The sequence below is a fragment of the Myxocyprinus asiaticus genome, chromosome 25 (assembly GCF_019703515.2).
Source record: "Myxocyprinus asiaticus isolate MX2 ecotype Aquarium Trade chromosome 25, UBuf_Myxa_2, whole genome shotgun sequence".
NCBI classification, from domain to species: Eukaryota; Metazoa; Chordata; class Actinopteri; order Cypriniformes; family Catostomidae; genus Myxocyprinus; species Myxocyprinus asiaticus.
The window spans coordinates 12,758,342-12,778,215 of NC_059368.1; the positions used below are offsets into that span (position 1 = coordinate 12,758,342).

General features: G+C 35.5%; 1 protein-coding gene across 1 annotated transcript in view; it reads left to right on the forward strand.

Moving 5' to 3' along the window:
- The window catches only part of LOC127416289 (patched domain-containing protein 1), a 30,851-nt gene extending 23,168 nt beyond the window's left edge, over window positions 1–7,683 (forward strand). Inside the window, exon 3 of the mRNA XM_051655550.1 lies at window positions 6,020–7,683. Within this exon, the coding sequence (XP_051511510.1) occupies window positions 6,020–7,683 (1,664 nt within the window). The remainder of the gene's footprint in view (window positions 1–6,019) is intronic.
- The last annotated feature ends 12,191 nt before the right edge of the window (window positions 7,684–19,874 follow it).

Below are 19,874 nucleotides of genomic sequence, written 5' to 3' on the forward strand. Positions count from 1 at the left end.
AATGACCCAATGGTGTGTATTTGGCAAATCATACCAGCAAGTCTAGCCAGTCATGCAGTAGTTTTGTCATGTGTCCAATCTCAGCCCTGTTTCATTAGAGACCTTTAGAACTGAGCACAATTTCTTGTGCCCTTGACCAGCACTCTGACGTGTTATGTAGCATTTCCAGCCCACACTGAAGAAATCAGCATGTCATTCTAAGAAAGATGTGAGTAGATATTCATTTCAAAAGCACCATTCCAGTATCTCTCCTCTCTCAAAAACAAGGAAATCCCTCTTCCATCCTAGCTTAATGAATGCTATGTTAAAGAAGGAGTGTGTCATTTTTGTTTCATTAAAATAATGAACGTTACATTAATAAAGCACATTCTGACACCTTATACACTCAAAGTGCTTCACAAAGTGAACAGGGGGTTCTCCTCAACCACCACCAGTGGGCAGCATCCACCTGGATGATGCAACAGCAGCCATAGTGTGCTAGTATACTAACCATACACCAGCTGTTGGTGGAGAGGAGAGTAGAATGATACAGCCAATTTAAGTATGGGGATTATTAGGAGGCAATGATTGATAAGGGCCAATGGGGGGAATTTGGCCAGGACAACAGGGTTACACCCCTGCTCTTTACAAGAGTGGGATTTTTTTAATGACCACACAGAGTCAGGACCTTGGTTTAACATCTCATCCAAAGGACAGTGCCTTTTCACAGTATAGTGTCCCCATCACTATACAGGGGTATTAAGACCCACACAGTCCACAGGGTGAGCACCCCCTACTGGCCTCACTAACACCACTTCCAGCAGCAACCATAGTTTTCCCCAGGGGGTCTCCCATCCTGGTACTGACCAGGCTTAACCCTGCTTAGCTTTATTGGGTTACTATTCTTGAGCTGCATGGTGATATGGCTGCTGGCAATAATATAGACTACAACATGGAGCCAATGTCAGGCTGGTCAGGAGGATGCTCGTGTTTTGATAGCAGCCTGATCTCATGAAATTTACATGACCATGACAACATTTTTGCAAATCAAAATTTACTTACTGTATTACATGTTTGGCTGCAGTTTTCCAGTGAAATGTCCAGCTGGGGGCACCAAAAGCAATTTAAATTATGATGTAATCAGACGAAGTTTTGAGGTGAATTTTAGATGGATGTTTTATTAATTAAAACGTACCACCCTAACCTAAAACTAATGCCCTCTTAAAGGTACAGATCCGTGCCATCATGAACCCCGTGTTGTTTACCAAGGAGTGGATGATGAATGATCCAAAAATAAGATTACTATAAAAATAATAGGCGAACAGATGAAAAATGTTGCTGTTTTCTTGTAGGTATTGTTTTTGAGGCTATGAAAAAATTATAATTACTATATAAAACAATTCATACACTTGATGAGTCTTTGATTGAAAAGGTATTTCATATGCATTTCTGTACAGAAATCTGATATATGGCAAGTTACATATATAATGTAATTTTTTTGGGCTTATATAGTATGTACATAGCCTATACAAATTTTATGATGATAAAAAACTGATTTAAAGAAAATACTGTATATGTTACATATGGAACAACAGCCAGTTTTAGTATTTTGTTATTATGTTGTTGCATTTATAAGCAAAACATGTGACTTTTTATATTGTATATTTTTATGCAGGCCTACTTTTTCATATCATATGTTGTCATAAATCAGATTTCAATTTTGTATGGGTTTAACCTGTAAGCTATTTAAATGTCAACTGGAACTGAAATTGGAATTTATATTGCCTCATCATTTCAAAAGTCAACCACACGCCACTGCAGTACACCTATTTATTAATGTGATTATATAATCAGTCAATCGTGTGGCAGCAGTGCAGTGCATAAAATCATGCAGACATGTGTCAGGAGCTTCAGTTAATGTTCACATCAACCATCAGATGGGGAAAATAATTCGATCTCAGAGATTTCGACCGTGGCATGATTCTTGGTGCCAGACAGGCTGGTTTGAGTATTTCTGTAACTGCTCATCTCCTGGGATTTTCACACACAAATGTCTCTAGAGTTTACTCAGAATGGTGCCAAAAACAAAAAACATACAGTGAGTGGCAGTTCTGCGACTGGAAATGCCTTGTTGAAGAGATATGTCAACAGAGAATGACCAGACTGGTTTGAGCTACTGTAAGGTAATTGTAATGTGCAGAATAGCATCTCAGAATGCACAACACGTCGAACTTTGCGGTGGGTGAGCTACAACAGTAGAAGACCATGTTGGGTTCCACTTCTGTCAGCCAAGAACAGAAAGCTGAGGCTATAGTGGGCACAAGCTCACCAAAACTGGACAGTTGAAGACTGGAAATACATAGCCTGGTCTGATGAATCTCGATTTCTGCTGAGGCACACAGATGGTAGGATCAGAATTTGGCAGCAACAGCATGAATCCAAGGACCCAACCTGCCTTGTCTACAGTCCGGGCTGGTGGCGGTGATGTAATGGTGTGAGGAATGTTTTCTTAGCACACTTTGGGCCCATTAATACCAATCAATCTTCAAATATTTACCAAATTATTAAGTTGCGGGTACTTTATAACGAAGAAAAATATGAACAAGCCTTAGAGGATAAAATTACAGTCTTGGCTGGGTGTGGTAATTTATCCATTCATTGCACTAGGTGATGTGCACAAGCTTTCAATAGATATGTTTTTTAAACTGAGCCCAAAAGGACTTTGAGGCATTAGCTGCACCTCTCGACAGTCTGATGCTGAATTACTGTAGATGAATTGGCTTCTGTCAGCTGAGTGAATATTGCCTGGAGAGAATCGATTCCATGTGATTCCATGTCCATTTAGCCAATGCAGATTAAATAAAATGAAACTTTGTGTTAACCATGCAGAAGAATTCTGTGCAGATTGGGCAAATAATAAATGGACTCACATCATGGATTTAATTAATCTTCTTAATTGGAGAATGCAGAAGAATTGCTCAAGCAGTGATAGTGTTATTTGTGAGATTGCAGGGTCAGTTACTAATCACAATTTAAATAGTTTATTAAATTGATGGGTTGATCTGTAATTTTGAAAGTAGTGACCCATGTATGCATTTATATGCCTGAAAGTTTTGTTTGTACCAAATTTTGTACTGTATATAGTAGTTTAGGATTTAATTGCAATTTAGTTGCTGATTTTTATTCAGGGTAGCTCAATGAAATTGCAGGAACACCCCTTTGAGAGCAACCTGGGACTAAGTGCCTAGCTTAAGTGTACTTGATAAAAACGCAATATTGTGATGTTGGTACCTCTCCACTTAGTATTTGGGATTGAGCATGCAATCTTTGTATTAGCAGCTCAGACATTTAGTCACTGGGCTACCACTGGCCCACCAAGTACCATCCTCATCTTGCAGATTAATTCACACAGGCTAATGGACTTGTTCTGCCTCTTAATATAGCTAAAAGCAGGGAAAGCCAGTCCATCTAACTCATTACATTGGTGTAATCCTTTATGGTTAATTAGGTTTTTCTCCGTCTCTGTCAGGTCAATGGAAATTTATGATTTAGCAGAAAAAGGTAAGGGAGTAGCTTTTGTGACATATTCGTGAGACAGCGGGAGAGAGTGTGTAGAGATGAGCCATGTTGATGTCCTTGATACCAAGTGAAATATTTAGTGGATGGATAAAAGTCAAATGTATTAATATGTTCAAAGGCAAAAGTGTGCACACAGACTAGATCTGATGTATCAGCTTGAGTGAACAGAATACATTTAGGTGGATGGTAGAAGAGGAAGCTGAATTGCAGCTCAGTTTATAACTTTTAACTAATGTTTAGAGGTCGACTGAGTAAGTTTTATCAAAATTTACTGAAAAATGTTGGATTCAAAAAATATTGTCTACTGACACTTGGCTGTTGTTTGGAATTGGCAGAAGGGGAACTACAGTACCACTGCTTTTAAAGGAACAGTTTACCCTAACATTCAGTCATTTACTCACCCTCATGTTGTTTCAAACCTGTATGACTTTATTGTTTTACATGGAACACAAATGGAGATGTGTTCCATGTAAATATGTTTAATATTAAACATATTGTTTACGTGTTGTGGCTATACTTCTGAAACAGTGAGAATTTTAACATAAAAAATTGGCTAACTTTTTATTTTTTAATTCTCACTGTTTCAGAAGTATAGCATGATATAGAAGTATAGAACATGATTTTAACGCAATAAAATCACTTAACCTTTTCTGTGAAAAGTTATAGCCAATTTTACATCTTCATTGCCATGACAATGTAATGTCAATAAAACCTAAAATCCTAAAACGACTGTAAAAATTATGATTTAAACAACTTTAATTCATTAATAAATAATGTAAGTGCTTTTATACAATTACAAGCTTCACATTTCTGTTTTTAAGCCCTCCAAAAATTGGCCCCCACTCCCATTGTAAGTGCTTCACTCTAACCTCGATTTTTGCAGTCGATAAAGCTTAACTTGTGTTGAACCCGGAACATTACTTTAAAGACATTTGATATGCATTAGCAGGTTAATATGTTGGAATGTATGTATGTGTTATTATTATTATTATTATTATTATTATTATTATCCCATTTAATCCCAGCTAAATGAAGACATGTATTCAGCTTCTTGGATAGCCCAAAGAAACAAACTGAATACATTTTCTAATATTTATATATACAGTATACAGTACTGTGCAAAAGTTTTAGGCACATAAGATGTTTTACAAAAACATTTGTCTTAAGATGGTTATTTATTTCTTCAATTTTAGTGTGTCAACAGGAAATATACATTTTAGACTCCCAAACATTACTTTTGCTAATTGAATAGAATAGAAAAACAGGGAGCCCTGCAACAGATAGCATTGCCCCCACTGAGCCCCCCACTGAACATGGAGTCAGTCTGGGATTACATGAAGAGACAGAAGCAATTGAGACAGCCTAAATAGATAGAAGAACTGTGGCAAATTCTCCAAGAAGCTTGGTACATCCTATCTGCCAACAACCAATAAAAACTGTGTCCAGGTCATCACACCAAATCTTGACTTAGCTTTTTTGTTTACTGGACTTTGTATGATGTTAACTGATAAATGAAAACTATTTATGGCATTATTTGTGAAGACATTCTCACTATGCAATATTTTTCACAAGTGCCTAAAATTTTTGCTCTGTACTGTATATATTTTATATTTTAAGACCCAATAGAAAATTGCAAACAATAAAGTTACATAATTTAATATTGTTTTACTAAGTTGCAGTTGTGTAGGAAAAGAAAATGATAAACCAAGAATAATTGCATTTTCTTTTTTCTTTGTTTCATTTATTGTAACAATAATTTGAAATCTCAAATTTTATAATGGGAGTCAATCAGTCACCTTTTCAAATATGAGACTCTTATGTTTCCCACTGGTCACAGTTGTTACATATTTTTCCTGCCTAACAATTCTTCAAGATTTATTTGTCCTATGAGCATAAAATGTATTAATGTCAAGTTTTACTTACTTCCTTTTATGAAGTCTTTACACACAGATGTATCTTTCAGAGGAGCTTCACGTGAAATCAAGACTGTTAGCACTTTAATTAATAGTTGACAACTCTGTGTAAAATTCAACAATAACTGTTTGTAGACCCTTCAAATTACATAAATTTTGTTCACAAATGTAACCGGTGTGATTAAATTGGCCTGGCCAATATATTGGTCTACCACTACTCAGGTTTTATGTACACAAAAATGTTTTGTCAGTTAACCCAAATAAGCGCTTCATGTGGTAACATCTACATTAAATAATTTAAGTCAAGTATTATTTAATATGACCAAATATACCTGACTACATTAGTTTACCCCTACAGAACATATGTTTAAGAGTCAGATCAGTTAGAAATATAATAGCTCCCTAAGGTAACAATTGCACATTTTGACTTTTTACCATGTATTATTCTAGATTGCATTCATGCTGACATTGTTCATGCTGGAATCTATATGTGAATTTTTCATGCAACTGTTCAGCATCAAACAGTATATTCCCTCTTTTGTTTTCAGGACATGGAACAAAGGGTGTGTTTGAGCTCCTGGCAGGCTGGAGAAGAACCAGAGAGAGTTTGCCCTTCAAAGAGCGAGTAGCAGATGCATTTGCCGATGTGATGGTATGCTACACCATGACCAGCTCCCTCTATATCATCACCTTCGGCATGGGTGCCAGCCCCTTCACCAACATCGAATCAGTGAAGGTCTTTTGCCAGAGCATGTGTGTAGCAATCTTGGTGAACTATTTCTATGTGTTTTCATTCTACGGCTCCTGTCTGGTGTTTGCTGGGCAATTGGAGCAAAACCGCTATCACAGCGTCTTCTGCTGCAAAATACCCTCGGTGGAGTATCTCGACCGCCAGCCCACTTGGTTTAAGACCATGATGAGTGACGGCCACGACCTATCCACGCACCACGATAGCGTTCCATACCAGAACCACTTCATTCAGCACTTTCTGCGGGAGCATTACACCGAATGGATTACCAACACCTACGTCAAGCCTTTTGTGGTCATCCTCTACCTGATTTATGCCTCCTTTTCTTTCATGGGATGCTTACAAATTAGCGACGGCTCCAATATAATTAATCTGCTAGCAAGTAATTCACCCAGCGTGTCGTTCGCCCTGACCCAACAGAAGTACTTCAGCAACTACAGTCCAGTGATTGGGTTTTACATCTACGAACCCATCGAATATTGGAACTCAACAGTTCAGGAGCACCTCAAGACGTTAGGGCAGGGCTTTAATAAGATTTCGTGGATCGATAATTACTTCCACTATTTGAGGGTCGTCAATGTCAGCGCATCAACCAAAAGTGACTTTATTAACATTCTCAAGACTACTTTTCTTAGGAGCCCAGAGTACCAACAATTTGTTGATGACATCATTTTCTCCAAAAATGGAGATGAGTATGACATTATCGCATCCAAGATGTACTTGGTAGCCAGAACAACTGAGAAGACCAGGGAGGAGGTTGTAGAGCTGCTAGAAAGACTTCGACCCCTCTCCCTCATCAACAGTATCAAGTTCATTGTTTTCAACCCAACCTTTGTTTTCATGGATCGCTACAGTTCCTCTATCATCTCCCCTATTCTGACATCAGGATTTAGCGTGCTCACCATTCTCATCCTCACCTTTTTCCTGGTCATTAACCCACTGGGGAACTTCTGGTTGATTTTGACCATCACCTCTGTGGAGCTGGGCGTCCTGGGTCTCATGACGCTCTGGAATGTAGACATGGACAGCATCTCTATCCTGTGCCTTATTTATACTCTCAACTTTGCCATGGATCACTGTGCCCCCCACCTCTACACTTTCGTTCTGGCCACTGAGCACACGCGGACTCAGTGCATCAAGATCTCACTGGAGGAGCATGGGGCTGCCATTCTGCAGAACACCTCATGTTTTGTAATTGGGATAATGCCCCTTCTCTTTGTGCCTTCAAACTTGACCTATACACTGTTCAAGTGCTCCCTTCTCACGGCCGGCTGCACAGTACTACACTGTTTCGTCATCCTACCAGTGTTTTTGACTTTCTTCCCACCTTCTAAAAAGCGGCACAAGAAAAAGAAACGAGCCAAGCGGAAAGAGCGGGAAAGGGAGAGGGAACGGGAGAGGGAGAGAGAGGAAATCGAGTGCATCGAAGTCAGGGAAAACCCTGACCACGTGACCAGTGTTTGAAAGGCATGTGTTTGCGTGTAGGTAGTAAAAAAGCAGGTCCTGTCCACTAGGGGGCAGTGTCACACGGCACTTCACCGGCCCAGAGGTGTCCATGATCAGGCACACTCTCCGCCGGGACGACACTCACAGCCCCAGTAATCAACAGCAGTGCGGTCCAGAGTAACAAACCTTCTCACTTGTCTCTTGTGCACCCTTCATCCAGAACAGTGTATAACATCTGCAGCTGCTAGCTTAACATGAACGTTTTTTTTACATATTGAACTAATTCAAAAGTCCTAAAGTGAAGGCCTATGTTTAAATGTTTCACTCCAACAAGCATGAATCTAAGTAGGTTGTTTCCCACACGAATGAAGAAATCTTCTAGATCTAGACAGTGTTTTTGATATGCAAGTGTGGTGCATTTCTCTAGCGGTATTCCCAAGGGTATTCATACTATACATTTTGTTTAAAACAGAGCAGAATATCACAATCAGAAGTATATTTGCTCACATTTAGCACCAACATGATTCCTTTTGTTCAGTCAATGTTTTTTATAAGTGTTATGCACCTCACGTTCCCCAACCACTGTGCTTATATAATTAATCAAGACCAATTCTGTTTAAAAATAACTGTGGGAAGAATAGTAGCAAATGGAAGTAGCAATTGTCAGTGTCCATCAAATTATGCAACACTCTCCAAAAAATAACAGTTGGGAAGCATTGATCACAAATGTCCTGTATCAAATATGATATCATGATATCTGCAACTACAGAGAAATAGATTAACTGAATACAAATTAAATCATCCACACCTTGTACGTGGAAAATCTTCAACAAGAAAGTCATTAATGGAGTTATTACGAATTGGAAAGGGAGATTTTCTCCTTTAAATGTTTAGTGAGAGTGCATTTATCAAATTTGATATTTTGCTGATATTCAGACTGTAATTTTTATTTTCTCTTCAGGATAAACAAGCAGTGCTGAGCTGAAAAGAGATGTTTTTTGTGTAGAGACCTCTGATATGAACATAACGAAGATGTTTTATCTTCAATATTAAACTTGATATACTTTTTAAAAGATTTTTAAAATACCCAAGCTTGTCATTCATGATAAAAGAGACTTGGAGTATGTGTTAATGCTGCATTTGTATGGTTTCTTAGTTTGTTCATTCACTTGCTTGTTTCTTACAAAATCAAACCTGATCGTGTAGTTAGGGGGAAAACAAAAAAATTACAAAAAGATTAAAGTGTTACTTTTCGTATGATTGTTTTGTTATTTTGCACAGTAGACATACATAAAGATTCACTGAAGGCTGTCATCTAAAAATATTTGTATCAAATCACATGGGAAGGTATTGTTTTTTAATGTAGCATGTGTTTCGTCTATATTTGAGTGTATTTGCAGGGTTAAGCAGTGCAGATGATATACACTGTGTTCACGCTGAAGAAATATCTTGCACAAATCAATATAAAGGTGTTACTGTCAAGGTACAAGCTAGTGAAAAGAGTCTGTCTGTTATAAAATGTTAGAAGTGTTCTCTTGCATAATAGTCCACCTTTACACCTTGCATTAATATATATGTTTTCAGTGATTGGATCGCATAGCTAAAGAATATGCAGATACTATCTAAAGATGAAGAGCATTTTAATGGCAGGTGTCAAGACATCACATTACGCAATGTTGTGTATTAGCATAATAGCCAATCCACACAGTGTTTATATATGGGTTATTTTATGCCATGAAAAGTAGCTCTGTTAATGCAGCAATTGGACATACTGCATCACTCAAAACAAGCTCTCTCAAGAAACAGAACTCAGTGTTGAAAATGTATTGAATGAACTTGCACAGTTAAATGAGTTTAAAAGTGAAATAAAAACAGAAGTTTAATTTTTGGGTGAACTGTCCCTCTGAAGGAATGTTCCAGGTTCAATACAAGTTAAAGTGAGAGTTCACCCAAAAATGAAAATTCTCTCATCATTTACTCACCCTCATGCCATCCCAGATGTGTATGACTTTATTTCTTCTGCAGAACAGATTTTTAGATGAATATCTCAGCTCCTTAGGTCCTCACAATCAGAGTAAATGATGACCAAAACTTTGAAGCTCCAAAGCACATAAAGGCAGCATAGAAGTAATACATAAGACTTCAGTGGTTAAATCTATATCTTCAGAGTGAATGTGATAGGTGTGGGTGAGAAACAGCCTTAAATATTTAAGTCCTTTTTTATTATAAATTCTCCTCCCTGCCCAGTAGGTGGCAATATGCTTGAAGAATGCAAATCGCCTAAAACAAAAGAAAAAGAATGTGAAATTGGAGATTGATAGTAAAAAAAAAAAAAAGAAAATTGATCTGTTTCTCACCCACACGTATAATATCGCGTATTATATATATGGAGCTTCAAAGTTTTGGTCACCATTTATTTGCATTGTGTGTCTTTGTGTTCTGCAAAAGAAAAAAAGTCACACCTGGGATTGCATGAGGGTGAATATATGATGAGGGAATTTTCATTTTTGGGTGAACTATCCCTTTAAGCTCAGTGAACAGCATTTATGACTCCTTTATTATATATATAAAAAAAAAAAAAAAATTACAATGGAAGTGAATGGGCCAATGCATAAACGCTAAAATGCACATTGTTTCAAAAGTATAGCCACAAGGCATAAATGTTATACATGCTAAACATGAATTTGGTGTGATAAAATCACTTATTAACCTTATCTGAATAAAGTTAGATCCAGTATTACAACTTTATCATCATGACAGTTGAGGTTAGTAATCGAGTTAGTTATCACACTAAAATCATCTCAACATGTATAATGTTTACATCTTTTGCCTATACTTTTGAAACGGTTTGTATTTTGGCATATATGGACTGGCCCATTCACTTCTATTGTAAGTGTCTTTAACCGCAATTGTTGCTTTTGTTAATATATATAGCCTATAAACAAAGGGCGAGTCGTAATTATTTTTGTGGTAGGTAATCAACATTATGCCACAAATGCTGTCGATCGAGCTTAACTTGTATTGAACCTGGGACATTTCTTTACATTTTTACCAATCTAGTTCCCCACACTCCCTGCAAGCCTCTAGTTTAATATTCTGATAATCACAGATTAAAAATATTTAATATAAATATTTGATCAAACTCTTGTTTGTCCTAATGAACACATAAAAATCAGCAGTGTAAAGATGTAATCAAAATAATTAGATCCTTACCTCGTGCCATATCAAACATGTAGCACAACTGTTCTTGTGCTTGCCGTGTTTTCATAAGTTCAGACAGAGTGTTTTCCCTGTATTTACAGTCAGTCTATTCCAATATGATTCTAGGTCAGTCAATGCAGTGTATGCCTCTACATAGATTGCCTGCCAAAAAACACACGGAATTCTAGACCCAAAAATCAATTATTTTTAACATAATGTTGAAATAATGCTGGCTTTTGTCCTGTTGTGTACATTGTTCACATTCCATAATCATTGGACTGTGCAGAACTCTTGTTTGCGATTAGTGTGACGCATGTGGTAGCCAGAGCCTTATTGATCCAGTAAAATAACTGGGCATTGTAGAGTCATTCCAAAGGCAGAGGGCCTTTCAGTGTGGAAGGTTACACTTAGTTTATTCTAGAGGTTGAGATAAATGGACCAAAAGTTTGCCGCAGACTTGAAGACCAGAATAGCTTGGGGGTAATTACAGACTCCATTACATACCACAAACTAACTGCAAAACGGTTCATAAACAGTTGGTGAGACTATGTACACTGATAATGTAATGGTTTATAGACTGAAGTGAATGGCCACCTAGTTAGATACAACATTCCAAACTCAGCAAGTTTCATAAATATTATCCAATGAAAAGTTTGTGTAATTAGTGTCTAACACCGATGGCACCCCCATGCCATCGGTGTGTAAGAGCCACATGATATTTGTGTTGAAAGAGGCATGAAAATTAGATGTGTAATGAAAATGATGAAAATCATACCCAAAATGACTGTGTATGCATGTATTGAATGTATGCATGTATTTTGTTAGTGTGTAATATGTTGTTTTTATTTATTTTCTGTCTTTTTGAGAGCTGTATTTGCTAGAGTGGACTCTGTTTTAATGCATATGTGATACCATCTTCAGTAATTTGTTTTACTAAATTTAATTTATTCTGAGCTTTAAACCAGTAGGAAAAATAATAAATTGTAAAATAAATGTAAAGTATTTTTTTTTAAATTAAAGAAACGAAAACATTTTTTTTTTTAAGATAAAGGTCATATTATTAAAAAAGCTATAAAAACCAAATAAATTAATAAATAATTAAATTCTAAACTCATTAGGCCAGTAATAACATATGAGAATGTTATTTGCATCAACAAACCAGTTTTTTTCTCACTACAGTGCTGCAATATATTAGATGTTTCTCAGCTTTTTTTATTATATATATATATATATATATACACAGTATTTAGGACTAGCAGCCTATATGAAAACCATGATAATGTAATTTTGCGGGAGACAACATATCTCCCTAATGTGCAGCTTTCCCACATTTAAAATCCATTTCTTCATAGGTAGCCCACACTTAATCTTAATTAGAAATCTTAATTGTAATGCAATGTAATCATAGGTAAAGAATGTTTGTAAGAACTTTGCTAAATGTACTGATAAAGCTCTTAAAATGGCAAATAACAATGTTGACAATTCAGGACACTTTAAGTTAGAATTATGTAACCCAACAGTGTATATCACATCCACTAAACAGCTGGTCATATTTTTAGAGTTAAGCCTTTATAGATGAAAATCTGCATACTGCTCTTCTTAGTTATGATGCATGTTTTTGGATCAGGCCATAAATTACTTAGTCAACATCTATATTATCTGCTTTATTTACTTTAAAGTGGCTCACAAATCAAAGTCAACACAAAGTCACCACCGTTTTCAGTGAAACAGACTTAAGGCATGCAGCTACTCATTCTGAGGGCCATAAATCAAATATGCACTTTTGGGCTCAAATCATTTAACACAACAGGACAGTTTTCATGAGACTGCAAATCACTACCAAACTTAAAGTGACTGAATATACAAATAATTATTAATCATTTTCATTTTTTTCTTTTACATGCGATGTCATCAGACAAACGGATACTTTAACACGTCTACACAGATACGTTTTCGTTTAAAAATGCATTGTTTTTGCTATGTTTACACCTCTTGTCCACACTGGAACAGCATTTTCCTCAATCGAAAAATGGAGCAATTCCAAAAGTGCTCTCGATTATACTGGAAAATGATGACGTTAGGAAACTGAAAACGGATTTGTGTGGTTGTGGTGTTATATGGCTCTGTGGGCCCTGAATTAAGGATTGCATGGAAATAGCCCAATTTGGATATCAAAACCTTCTGTGTATAATGTTTTCCCAGGAGTCTCAGATGTCTTTTTCTGGCACAATATTTCTAACATTGTATTTAAAAGCTCATTTGAAACTTAAACTTTCAGATCAACTTGTGATTATTTGATCAGGAGATATACAATATGAAGTCAAAGGGGTAGAAAGCATCATTTTAACAACAGATAAACACTAATAACATCATACTTTGGCACACACTATATAGCAAATCAAAGAATAAACATTCAGAGTGGTAAACATCTGAAAGTTGGGCAAATTATATAGACCATAAAACATATTGATGGACATATTGAATAACTGGCATTTCTTCAGAATTCTGTCATTGAGCACTGAGTCGAGTATTAATGCAGAAACCAGTGAATATACCAGTGTAATTGGTATTGTATTTCGTTTGAACAATTTGTCAAGTAAATGTAACAGCTGTATTTTTAACCAACTGCATTGCCAAGGACAAAGTCACTGCAATACACTGAGGGACATTTTTAATACAGAACATTTGATGGATGATATTCTGAATTCAAGGTTGATGTGATAAAATACTAACTGGATATGAATCTGCTTTTGAACACACACCAGCATGTACAGGTATTCTTTTCCATAATCAGGTCACCTATACTGAGCAATAATGTCAATACAAAGCAAAGCGCGAAACTGTGTATTGCTTCCCCGCTTTTGGCGTACCTCAAATGCAAGGGTTTTTGCAACTCTTTTCAGCTAAAACCTTTCAGCCATGACAATGATATTCATGATTTTCACATCTCTGCATTTCAAGCCAGGTTCTTTAAGTGAAAATTAAACAAAACACCTAAAACCACTGAGCTAAGTATAATTCGGTTGCCAACTTTAACATCAGGGGCCATATTATAGAAACTTCCTGTTTTAAGTCTTAAGCTAACAACTGACTAGTTCCGTAACTTTGTTTCTAAACAGATAAGATTGAATTCTAGAATTAGGATGTTTCTGTTGTACACCTCAGTTGTATCTTGTTCAGTTACATGAGCAGATGTCCCATGTATAACGAGCTCTTCAGTAAAACCATAATAATAATCAGTGGGAGGGCAAGTAATGAATTATTTTTTTTTTTAAAGCTGAAAAACAGAAAGTTGTGGCTAATTAAGATTGGCTTATTTTTGGTGATCCGATTTGTTGTTTAGCCAATGATACTTGACAATGCAGACAGTGTTTTAAAGGGATAGTTCACACAAAAATGAAAATTCTCTCATCATTTACCCACCCATCCCAGAAGTTTATGACTTTTTCTTCTGCAGAACACAAATTATGATTTTTAGAAAAATATTTCAGCTCTGTAGGTCCTCACAATGCAAGTGAATGGGTGCCAAAATTGATGCTCCAAAAAGCAAAAGGCAACAAAAAAGTAATCCATATGACTCCAGTGTTTTAATCCATATCTTCAGAAGTGATATGATGGTGTGGGTGATAAATATTTAAGTCCTTTTTTGCTAGAAATTCTTTCCCCTGCCCAGCAGGGGGCAGTATGCATGAAGAATGTGATCTGTTTCTCACCCACACCGATCATATCACTTCTGAAGACATTGATTTAAGGAGTCTTATGGATTACTTTTATGCTGATTTATGTGATTTTTGTAGCTTCTAAATTTTCGCACCCATTGATTTGCATTGTATGGACCAAAAGAGCTGAGAAATTGTTCTACAAATCTTCATTTGAGTTCAGCAGATGAAAGAAAGTCATACACATATTGGATGGCATAATGGTGAGGGAATTTTCATTTTTGGGTGAACTACACCTTTAAGTGAGTGACGTTTAAAGATAATGTTCAGGTTTTTTAAGTTTGGTGGCATTAATTTGTTTTCCATTTAAGCTAATGGTAATTGTCTTGGTAAATGTTATGCAAGTTCTTGTCAGTTTTGTTAAAACAGAAAGAATTAGACAAGAAACAGATTGCCATGGATAGTATGTCTTATCAAAGCTTTTAAAAATGTTACAATCAGAGACCCACAGGACCATAAAATATGAAAGTTATGCATCCAAAGCATTTTAATGTGTCCATTTACACTTATTTTTCTAAGCAGCTTACAGAACAGAAAATGACACAGTACAAACTAACAGTAAATTACACTGATACAACATGAGACCTAATATTTAATAATTTAAGACAGGTCAACTTTTAGACATAGTAATCTAGGAAACTTAGTCTAGTGGTCAACACAAATTGTTCTGTGTAAAGAAATTTTAAAATGTTGTAGTCTTCAAATAAAACAGAGAACCTTTAGGCCAGATCTATAGACATAATTAGCACATAAGAGTAAGTGCTTTTATTCAAATCCATTGTTGAAAATGGCCCAAATATGTGCAGCACTATAGGAATGTTTAATGGTAGGGATATATTAATCTTAAATGTTTATTAATAGTGAACACTATATTGCATTTTACAATTCCTTAGGGTCTTTACAAATAGAACAAAGTCAAATCAATAGCAAGATAGAAAAATGTTGCAGTGTAGCGTGAAATATTTAAAAATGGCACTGAAAAAAAAACAAACTGATTTATCTCTTTTGCCACCATGGGTAATTATGGTAAAGATATTAGTATGTATGCAAAGATGCTCTCTTTTGTGTTTTTTGATTAACACATTAGTTCCGAAGCATGAAAGTTTAGTTCCTATGCTTATGCAGAACACTGTGATGCTCATATTAAGTTTACTTTTTTGGACATGCTTGCAGCAGACAGGGAGTGAAGCCATCAGAGTAAAATGTAAATGGGCAAGTTTGATTTTGAACCCAATGTTAGGGGTAAACCCATTTATGAATTAAAAAGTTAAAATGAAACTGTGATGCTTACAACGGCTTAGAGCTAGACAATGACATGGTTTTGTGGCCTAAAACAACCTTGTTATGTAATTCTTAGTCTGTGTTAACTTGTGTGAATCTGAATTTGTGTTCATATACCCCATTGCCTCATTTCTTATTTCCCACTGCTTGCACTCAGCAGCTCCAGTGCTTAATTCAATGAACTGCCGCAAATAGGTTACATAACCTCTCTGCAGCGATTCTGTATTCTTACCTGATTACTTCTGTACTTTGTTCAGAGTCAATAGCCCTGTAAACAGGCCCTCATGCAAGTTTCTCAAGCAGAGAAAGGAACAAAGAAAGAATAAATAGATGAGTGAAATAAGGGTAATTGAACAGCAAAATGTATGTGACATAATGATTTAAGTCTGTTTGTGCAGTTGTACACTTGTATTGAAGTTTTTTGTTTTTTTTTTGTTTTTTGTTTTTTGTTTTGCTTTCACTGTGAAGTGGATATGTCAGACTTAAAAACATCAAGTTTTTAGATTCCATTCTGATTAAATTATTTTAAAATTTTACAGAGCACACAACACAGCATAAAGACCACAGCATTAAATGACTATGTCTTCCATTAATATGGTGTTGAGATTTTAACATGCAGCAGATTACCAAAACACTGTTTAATTTCAGTTTAATGACTATCATGTATGGACAGTATAGAATTCAGTGCTTCTCCACAAGGTAGTGAGAAACATGAACTGAACTGATTAGCCAAAAATAGAAATCATTAGTAAACCGATCATTTAAAGGAATGTCTTTAAGTCTGAATTTATAAGAGGTATGCATTTGAATGCTCTGAATATTTTCATTGTAAACTATTTTTTACTGCCTGCTATGTTGAAGCTATAAATATTATGCTGATGTAAATTTTTATATGGAAACGTGAAAAAAAAAAAAAAAAAGATTTTTCATTAAAGCCTTTGTCAATGAAACTTCATGGAATTATGACTGGGAACCTTCTGTGTATAATGTTTTCCCAGGAGTCTCAGATGTCTTTCTCTGGCACAATATTGCAATCTTTCTTCTCTGATGAGACAAAATGATGAATGAGAGTCTTGGTGTTTACCATCAGTGTGATTCAAACTAATTTTGTTATGTCTCGTTATGTTTCGTTAGTGTCATCCCTAATGTAACGGTTAGCTTGCTTTGTCTTTATAGATTCCATTAGCTCGACATGTTCTCTAATTTAAGATTTATATTAATAGAGAGCGAAACCATCCAATCCTTTTTGCTTGAATAAGAGCTATTTTACTCACAACCACTGTCTGAAATTAATATCTACAAGAAAACTGCTAATGTGTACCTTGAATGCACTGCAAGGGGACGTTCACACTTGGGGGATTTGTCATGTAATAGGTAATGTATTTCAACTTCCACAAGGAATCTCACAGCGCCAATGTTTGATGTTTAATAAACACGAAGATTTGGGGGATTTTGGTTCAATTTTTTATTTATTTATTTGTATGTGGGCGGGGCTACTGGACACAATGCAGCAGAAATAGAAACAATAGAAAATATACATTTACTCTTGTTTCTCTTTATTTACTTCAGCCTATTTATTTTCTGCATTGTCTGTTTTAACTCTTTAAGCACAATGTATGCTTGGCAATATTGTCAATCAAGCATTCAGGTGTCACATCTGATTAGTACACAGTTTATATTGCTTTGGAATAAAAGTGTCTGCCAAATGCAAAAACATACATTTTGAAATGAATTTCACCATTCCAATATGTTACAATTCGACTTTATGGATGGTGTTCACATTGTCTGTTGATGTTCTACATTTCTACCAACGATATTGCACGTGACAGATGCTGAGAAGGATAAGATTCAAGAGAGCATATTTACGTGGGTCCCTACAGAGAGGTCTATTCTGTAACTCCCCTTTATGAAATTAGTTTGATTGAAATGGTGAATTCTAGATTAAGGTTGTTCTTCCTTCTCCATCTCTGAGAGACTTGTCCACAGAAACATGTCTTCAAGCCTTTCCATTTTGTTCGAATAAGCTTCAGCTAAGGGTGGCATATTTAGCGTTTATATCTGAATTGGGATTTGGAAAGTTAAAAGTAATCTTTTTATGTAACGTTTCCTTTTTTATCGAAAACAAGCATTAAATCGCCTGTACAGCTGAAAGGAACTAGTTTCACAACTAACTTTTGGCAACCTCTCCTAGACATAAATGGAGCTCACACGTGCCTATAAGCCCTACAACACTTACTGCATTGGCCAATGGAGGCAGTGTTTTAAATTTCGGTCAGCATATACGGTACTGATTTTTGCTAAAGAAAAGTCGACCTACTCTTTCCGATTTCACTGTGAGATCAGGCTGACAAATATATAAGCAGTTTAAGTCTGTATGGAGACTGACTTGGGGCAGTCACTGCTGGGCTCTTTCACGGTTTGTGCGACTCTTCAGGATAAGAAAGTTGGTAGCAATTTATTTTACAGTACTGTTCTACATTTACGAACTATATAATAACAACAACAACTAAAGTAATTACTAGGTACTAACCCTAAACCTAAACCCATACATAACCTTAACCCATATTAAGTACATGCAGGGTTGGGAAGTAACGGAATAGATGTAACAGGATTATGTATTTAAAATACAAAATATAAGTAACTGTATTCCACTACAGTTACAATTTAAATAATTGGTAATTAAAATACAGTTACATTCAAAAAGTATTTTGATTACTGAAGAGATTACTTTGCATTTTATTGTCATTTGTTTCATTTAATATTTAGTCCTTTCAGATGGAAAACATTTATACATATAAATGATGCAATCTAAATTTGAACAGCGGTGAAACACTCTTATGATGCGTTACATTCTTACAAGCAGACAGAGAAGTAAGTCTGAAGTAAGTTTGGAGCAGAAGAAATAGAAATAAACCTTGTGTAAATTGCTATTTCTAGCCATTTTACATGCACATTACCAGGCATGATCATGTTTTTTTATCAAGAAAATTCAGGTTGGATCATAATTTATTTTTTTCTAGTAAGATCTTTGATATTAGGGCAGAAATCGTATTCTTGATAATAATTTTTTTTATTGTTTTCCTGTAAAAATATCTGAAAATCCTTAAAACAAGAACAATTTGATTCATCTTATTTAGAAACAACACTGCATAAGATATTTAGGTTTTTCAGAGAATGTATTTTTAACATGTGTATTTTGTCTTACTGTACTGGCAGAGTTTTATAGTCAAAACAAGTGAAAGAATCTACCAGTGCTGAAGTAGTAATCCAAAGTATTTAGAATATGTTACTGACCTTGAGTAATCTAACAGAATACGTTAGAAATTACATTTTACAGCATGTATTCTGTAATGGAATACATTTCAAAAGTAACCCTCCCAACCCTGAGTACATGTATATTACTAAGTGCTTTCTTGGGTAAGTACACTATAAAAGGTACACTTAAAGTGCAACCAAAAAGTTATACAGGTTTGGAACAACATGAGGGTGAGTATGTGATTGCAGAATTAGCATTTTTGGACAAACAATTGCTTTAATGGCAAATGTTTATGTCCCAAAAATGTGTTTTTTATATAAACTATCAATTTTATTTCATAGACCTTAGATATCATTGAGGTGTTCACAGGGGCGGATCTAGGGTCAGCTGATATACTGGACTTAACCTAGACCTCTCTGGATATGTATGGGGCCATCCTTTGATTTAATATCGGAATATAATACACTTTATAATACAATTTTAAATATTACATCTTTTGGGTGTCATTTATATAGTTAATCTTAAAATATTACTGAAACTGAGGCTAAATGTCTCACTAACATTTGGCTCAGCCTCAGATATGCTCAAATTAAAAGCTGATTGCTTATAACACTATGTACTGTAAAACGGGATTTAAAAAAACACTTTTTTCTTTCTTTTTTTTTTTTTTTTTTTTTTTGGCTTTCCAGTTGACAGTTTAATAACCTATTATTGATTTGTCGGCTTGAAACAACCACACCATCTTTTTCCAG